The sequence below is a fragment of the Saccostrea cucullata genome, unplaced genomic scaffold (genome assembly GCF_032062105.1).
Source record: "Saccostrea cucullata isolate Sc308-1 unplaced genomic scaffold, CSIRO_AGI_Scuc_v1 ctg100, whole genome shotgun sequence".
Classification (NCBI taxonomy): Eukaryota; Metazoa; Mollusca; class Bivalvia; order Ostreida; family Ostreidae; genus Saccostrea; species Saccostrea cuccullata.
Window position 1 is genome coordinate 50,001 of NW_026932392.1, and position 7,831 is coordinate 57,831.

The following is a 7,831-nucleotide window of genomic DNA, read 5'->3' on the forward strand; positions in this document are numbered from 1 at the left end:
TCCTCTTTTTCTGTTCTTGTATCTTTTTCCAGTTTAAGTTCTGGAGATTTCTTTTTCTCTGAAACATGAAATACTCTTCAAGTACACATTAACTGAATTCTTTGGTTCTTAGCTAATTTTCTCAAAAACATATATAAAGAAGGAAGGCTTTAATTTTAAAATGTTTATTGGCAATAAAGTAGAAGAAGACAGAATTTTTGGATTTTCTAATTTTCTATAAATTACAATAGAAAAATCAACATTTGGAAATACAATTAACCTTTAGAATTATTTTATATTAAAAAAGTGACCAAGTGTATCCAGATTTTAATGGTGGCAATAAAAATCGATCTTCAGATTTGACTTTGCAACGATAATTGATAGTTATTGTAATATCCATTTCATCATGTTCAAATGGCTAGCTAGCTAATCATAGCCAAATTTAAGTTATAGATGACCAAAAATAATTCACCCATATTATATTTTCTAACCTTGATCCAGTTTTAAGTTGTCCTCATTAGCCTGGTTAAGAATACCTTGTAGGAAGCGCCGGGCCACTTCAATGTCCAGCCGAGGTTGACCTGTCCTCATGCCCTGAGTGGAATCAGAATCTGCAGACAGTGCAGCGGGACAAAGAGGACCTTTTGTCTGCAGAAAAGGTCAACAAAAACAAAGTTATAACCTCCATGTAAGTCATGAAAAGTTATGAAGCTTAATTTGTCAAATTTAAAGTAAAAGTTGATACCAAAGTCTCAAACTACATGTAAATGAGCTTTGTTTCAGGTGAGCTATAAATACCTCATTCAGGTTGCCACATCTTTCAGCTGAATCATCAAGGGGATCTGTAAATAAAATTTATTAATTTAAATGCAAAACAAGAAACAACAGCTGGTCAATATCAGTCAAATTGGTATTTAGTACATATACAAGTACATTTCCATAAACTAAGAACTAAACTGAAGATAAAATTTAAACAAGTTTCCAATAATCAGAGGATGTAATATACACTAGACCTGTTTTAATTGTCTTCTGTTCTGGCTGGACCACACTAAATACACCCTTCTCACATGTAGGCTTATTCACCTCTGTATTGAGATTCACATCTCTACCATCACATACTGCACCTGAGGCCTGCGGTACATCCAACTTAGTGACTGTACATGGACTTAAAGGAGCATCAAAGTCAAGGTTTTTAGATTCCACTACTCCAGTTTTCTCATTTTCAAATGTACTATCCCCCAAAAGAATTTCTTTCTTACTGTCTTTTTGAACAGATTTATCATAACTTTTCTCCTTTTTGCTGGATGAGTTACTATCAGTGTTCTTGGTTTGGGACTGACTTGCAGTATTCTTGGATAGAGACCGGCTGTCAGCTTGCTTGGGTACAGACTGACACAGAGTGTTGGTTTGAAGTTGACACTGATTTGTGGCTCGCTGAATCTTCTTTGGTGTATCTGTGTGAGGACCACTATTGGACAGTGACGTGGCTCCGGTCAGAGGGTCATCAATTCCTTCACTCAATACATCATCTTCATCCTTGTAGAAGCCCCCACCACCTGTAATAGATCCATGGGCCTAATACATGTACTTAAGTATGAGTTTCAATTTCCTCATGTGCTCTTATCAGCCATCTTTATGTCATATGTTAATAATGTTTATACTCCTAAAATTTATCTTGTTCCAAATTTACTGACCAGACAAAAAAAATTTACATTTTATTTCTGAGAACTAAGAAATTTCCATTTACTTGCCCCTTCATCCAAAATAATGTACCAAAATTCAATGGTTGCAACTAGTTTTAGAATTAGTTAAGTGTTCAAAAGCCTAGAATTCATTGACAATACTGTTAAGCAACAAAATAATATGTCATTTTTAGCATTTCATCACTTTTAAATTTAATGTTATAATTTCATTGCCAGGATAATAATGACAAAAGAAAATCCACAGGGCCCTTATAATGACCAAGCGATACTGGAATAGGAAACCTACCTATTTTTTCCTCTGCTTCGGCAGACAGGAGGACAAAGGTGTGATAGCACCGGTCCAGGTGCTGCATGACCTCAACATATCTCTGATTAAACTGACCAGTGTCCCGAGTGGACAGCAAGGATTCGGCTTTAGACTCAGCCTGTAGCAAAAATATGTTTTAAAGATTTTTCCTATGTGTTCCAATGGAAAACTTTGATCATGTACGAGGGTTGATCCAAAAGTTCGTGGAATTTCTTCATAATTTATTTATTTTTAAGTGGAATTGGTTGAAAATTACAAATGAAAATGTAGACACTTGGTGGTTATTTTAAATTAAAAAATATTGTCAATATCTTTGAAAGTAACTCTATGGCAGTTGCCATAGAAATGGTTGTTTGGAAATGCGGGGGAGACGTTATCTCGTTTATTATCATTTTAATTCTTGGTACGTGAAATGAGAATTAAACCACCCTATGTGGTATATAAAACGAAAATTATGTCATTATTACACTTGCTATATCTTTTATAAACCTTTGTGTGAGAGTTTAACTGATTTTACTGGATCTTTTGTTTATTAGCTAATGATTTATTGTTCATCTTAAGGTTGTTAGACAATGTCAAATTTCGGTCAAGTCATAGGTTTTGTGAAAATCCCGAAATCAATCTGTCTTAAATGCTTATATTCCTGACATAGGCTTGGGAAAAATGCATTTAGTTAATGGTTTTCCAGTAGCATAAGAAATTTACGAAAAATAGAATTTCCATGGACATTGATTAAAGGCGAGGTCGCTTTTTTGGAGGCTCTGTTTTAAGTGCATATCACCCAAAACAAATTAAAAATGGACGTTGTCGGCTGCCATACTGTTCTTGACATTGCTACTGAAATTGGAACATCATATGGAAAGATTTGGAGTATCTTGAAATATGAGTGAAAAATGAATATAACTTGGTGCGAGAGGATACTCAGACTTTTCTTGAGAAAAAAATATAGAAAAGGCAGCATTTTGGAGAATTACATGTTCAAATTGGACATTTGGGCTAGATGCTTCTATACCGTGACGTGACATATCTAACTTGACTTTACGTCGAAGTCTCCCCGGGTTTCACAACTGTCCATTTTCAGAAAGCTCGTGTGACCTTATTGGTAATTGGAAAGCGGTGAAATTTTCCAATATTGTTGCATTATGACTCTATATTATGGATATATCTGTTGTTTGCTTTCATCAAATTATGATAAAATTTTAGAAAGAAATTCCACGAACTTTTGGATCAACCCTCGTATTGTGGCCCCACTCTACCCCCTTGGGTCATGAATTGAACAAAGTTGAATCTATACTACCTAGGGATGCTTCCATATAAATATGACCAATTATGGCTTTGTTGTTCTTGAGAAAACTTTAAAAGATTTTTCTTATCATGACCAATCATGGCTCTGCTGTTCTCGAGAAGACTTTTAACCAAGGATACTCGGTGTCAAGTTCGGTTGAAATTGGCCCAGTGGTTCTTAAGAAGTTGAAAATGTGAACAAACTTTAATTAACACTCGGTAAAGAATTCCTTTAAGTTTCAACTTTTTTAGCTAAGTGATTATTGAGGAGAATTTGCTACCAAATGAAATTTTCATTATTTCTGAATTATCTCCCCTTGAATGAGGGCTTGGCCTTTCAATTGAACAAAATTTAATCCCCTTTGACTCATTGATGTCTTGTGACAAGTATGGTTGAAATTGGCCCAGTGGTTCTGGAGAAGAATCCAAAATGTGAAACTTACAGACAGACAGACAAACATGCTTCAAAGCTGAAAAGGAAAACATTTTGGTTAACAAGTTATTCTGTATGTCCACTGTTTAGGAAATTGATCCCTAAAAGGTTTCTTAAATTCTTGGAGGGCAATCTAACAAACTCATGGGTTGCAGAAAACTTGCTTGTCAAATCTTCCAAAATTCATAGGTATCTGATGCAGATTTATAATATTTACAGCAAAAATATTTTTTTGCCACTTTACACTTTATATATAAGGACTCTACTTTATTTTACTTCTGAATCATCACATTTAAGCAAAACCCATTGGGACATCATGACTATGGGATATCAAAACAATATCCAATGAGCCATATCCACAGGATAAACAGATAAAGGGTTAAACATGGGATAATATAAATATCCCAAACGGGTTATTATACCCCATTTCAGGCATTTGGGTGATTGATTCCAAGGATGAACCTGGTAAATGTATTATACCTCTGCAACAAATTCATCTAGAAAGGCAACAATCACATCTCTCTGGTTCTTTATATCTTCTATCTTCTCCCGGATGGTTTTCTTCAGTTTTACGGACATCCTTCTGGCTGCAACAATTAAACCAGAGTTCTTGAAATCTTTCGGTCCTGTCGGCAAAACCGATAAAAACAACCAAGGACCGATTACTTTCAGTTCTGTGTCAGTCCAAATGACCGGACGGTGTTGACAGAGGAACTTGCGAAAATCTACTAAATTTCGTACAAATTCCCTTTAATCGACTGATCGTAATCTTTCAAACGCTTTTTCCGCATGTTGTAATGGCTTCTCGATTGATACAAGAGCAAATTTAGAGACAATGTTCTATCGTTAAAATGATAAATGTTCTACGGACCCAGTTTGATCCGTATATTCACTATTTAGCAAAATAAACATGGGCAATAAATCGAACTCAGTACATTTACTACGAAGATTCCAGAGAGTTCTGAATGCAAACGTGCCGTGTAAATTTTAAGAGAGAAAAAACGTAAGAAAAATTAGTTGAATTATCGTCTTTATTTGGATCATAATTTAGGTTTGAAGGCATAAGCGACCTAAAAAAGGTTTGTTGTTATAAATTTTTAAGTTATTTCCAGTGCAAATCCTTTTGTATACTTCAAATTCGTTTCGGAGCAATTCTGTAATTATTTGCTACATTGCGAGTATAACTGTTGTGAGGACTTGTTCCGAGACACAGATTATTCTAGCTTGTGCCAAACTATTACAGTAACTATGATTGGTAAACTGTTAAAACAAGTTTGTTTATGGCCCTAGGGTAAGAAGTGTGCAGTGTTTATAATATAGACGCCGTGTTTTTTGTAATAAAATTTAGATACAATTTTCATGTTTTTATTGAATTTATTTTGGACTGATAGAAATCTGTCTGGACTGACAAACTTCACATGGCAGTCAGTCCAAATGACTGACAGCGAAAAAAAAGATTTCAAGAACTCTGATATTAAACCAGTGATCTATATTAGATTTCCAGTCAAAGACCCGTTCAGCATTTTTTTTTAATCATACAAAAGCATCAGACGAGATTTATATTTTAATTTAAATTTATCACGTGTTATGCTTTACTTTTGCAAAAATATTACATGTACTTAATCGTGCTTCTTAAACATTCTAAACTGATCTAGTCCCTGATTTTGGTAAGTGTTGTAAGTTCTTTGTTATCTTTCTATACTGCAGGAAATGCTAGTTCAAAGTATATTATATATGTCATATGGTGAGAACCCACAAACTGAAGATTTATCAATAATTTTACCTTAAACGTTACACTTTGTCGAGCACGTCACCACGTGTGACAATCGGCGGGAGAAAAACAAGCATGGTCACGTGATATTTCAAAACACAAATAAAGTCAATACGTTCTTAAAATGTTTCGCACAGAGCCTGTACATAGTTCCGCCTAGATAGAATGTTCTGTCGTTAAAATGATATTGTCCTACGGACCCGGTTGTACCGAGACACAGTTAGATTATTCTAACTAAGTTTCGCCCAACAACGAAAAAGAATGAATGAGAAAATGAGCATTTAATTACTGCTTTTGTTAAACTGATATTTTGCATTAAGTTTTAATTTATTAGAATATTTGTTTTCACATAAATAATCTTTTTTTATTAAAAGAAAAATAAGTAACGTCAGGTGCCTGTGATATATAAACCTCTTGTAAAAAGTATTGAATTATGGTCCTCCAATCAGAAATTGGACAAAATTATAATTAATTTCAAATCAAAAGAACAAAGTAGAACGTCTTGCTAAAAAAAAAAAGGCCTACAAACTAAGTATAAGAAAAGAGACCCATTCGCCACAACTCTCACCTAATATTCATCATCTTCCAAAGAGGGTCCCTTTTTGGAAGATGGTGAATTAGGTAAGAGTTGCTGGGTACGGAATATTCCTTCGTCTATATATCATATTGTATTGTGACAATGGAGGAAAAAATGTCTTGACTGGAAATTGAATCCGTGTCCCCCGGACCACTAGTAAGCGGCCTAAAGTTACTCACATACTGTTATCCAGCACAGGTATCTACAACAGCGCATCCCCCTCCCGCCTAACTACCAACTGGGAAATTTAAATGCATGTATCTATCATGTCTATATTCGGACTGTTCTTGTACATGTATCAAGACATAATATTTGTCCATACACGGTATAATTAAAAAATATCCTTGTGTATTTTCTTATACCATATATATTGACAAAAATAAAAACCTTATAAACATAGACACCTAGAGCTGTCCCTTCAATAAGTTTTTCACATCTTTTGATTGGTCATCATGAACAAATTACTTCAAGTTTATACTCTGAATTTAAACAAAACTTCTAATTGGTATAAGAAGAATAAAAAAATGCTTTGGCTTTCAACTCAACATTTAGATACTGTATACAGGGAAATTTTCGCCCACGTTTTATTTTCGCCCTACTTACATATAGGCGAATTTAAAACAGGGCGAATTTAAAGAACACTATATAATTTCTGAAAAGAAACTGTGACTGGGCGAAATTAAAACGGGGCCAATAATGCAAATTGTTTGCAAATGTGAAAGGCGAAAATAATACAGGGCGAAAATAACCCTGTATACAGTAAATGAATTACAAATTGATGAAGCAAGAATATCAGCAGTCTCGTTCAATATGGTCATCATACCTATATCTGTAGCATAACGTATATACTATGATCCTCCAAACATTTTTTTTCCTTTCTGTCAAATTCTTTTACTCCTGGCTCTCTTATACTTATACATGTATAGTCTATGGATTAAAAATTACCAGTTCATTAATCATCAAACCTCAAAAAAAAATCTGCTCAAGGAGAAATTGTGTCTCAAAAACGTCCTTTTTCTTGACCAATACCATGCATAAAGATATACCCAATATACCAACTCAAAATCTTTATGTCTCTGTCAGGAAATGGTCGGTACACATAGTGAATATCCCTTTCCCTGAGTGCTTTTAGATAATGAGCTGAGTTTTGGTTTGTCTCTTTATATTGATAACGATCAGAAAATTTGAATGAAGATCCATGTATTGGTCTTGATCCATGAATTGCATTTTGCTCTTTTACGGAGTTTTTTTTTTAAATTTCTTAATTTTAAAATTATTTGTTGATAAGTAATTTAGGAGTGTTATTTTTATCTATTTGTTATGGTGTTCTCCAGGTTTCATGTATTTCACTCGGCCCAGAAAATCAAACAAGCACGAGAAAAAAAAGGGGGGGAGGGGCTTCTACCCTGAGTTACAAGTCAATATATCTTTATCTGTAGCATAAACATGATAAAGGATCTACAATGTATGGCACGCCAAATTCACAAAAAGTGAGCTAATCATAGTTTCACAATTGATAAACTAGGTTTATCGGTTGTAAACTATAGTTTACGGACTGTAAACTATAGTCAACAACGTTAATCTATATTTTACGTCTGTAAACCATAGTTAACGCGATAATCTATGCTTCACAACCGTAAACTATACTTAACACCGAAAACAATCATTTGCGATTGCAAAACAGAGATTATCTGATAAATACAGTTTCACGATTTGTAAACTATAGTTTACAAACCGTTAACTATAGTTAACGATCTGATAAATATAGTTTCACAAT

At 34.1% G+C, this 7,831-nt stretch overlaps 1 protein-coding gene across 1 annotated transcript in view; it reads right to left on the minus strand.

Annotated features, from left to right (window-relative positions):
• LOC134234998 (uncharacterized) overlaps window positions 1–5,580 on the minus strand; it is a 37,602-nt gene extending 32,022 nt beyond the window's left edge. Inside the window, exons 1-7 of the mRNA XM_062717068.1 lie at window positions 5,490–5,580; window positions 4,187–4,293; window positions 1,969–2,107; window positions 993–1,535; window positions 778–821; window positions 471–627; window positions 1–58 (exon numbers count right to left, since the gene is read on the minus strand). The exon at window positions 1–58 is cut by the window's left edge and continues 564 nt beyond it. Coding sequence (XP_062573052.1) covers window positions 1–58; window positions 471–627; window positions 778–821; window positions 993–1,535; window positions 1,969–2,107; window positions 4,187–4,285 — 1,040 coding nt within the window. The 5' untranslated portion in view covers window positions 4,286–4,293; window positions 5,490–5,580. The remainder of the gene's footprint in view (window positions 59–470; window positions 628–777; window positions 822–992; window positions 1,536–1,968; window positions 2,108–4,186; window positions 4,294–5,489) is intronic.
• Between the last annotated feature and the right edge of the window lie 2,251 nt (window positions 5,581–7,831).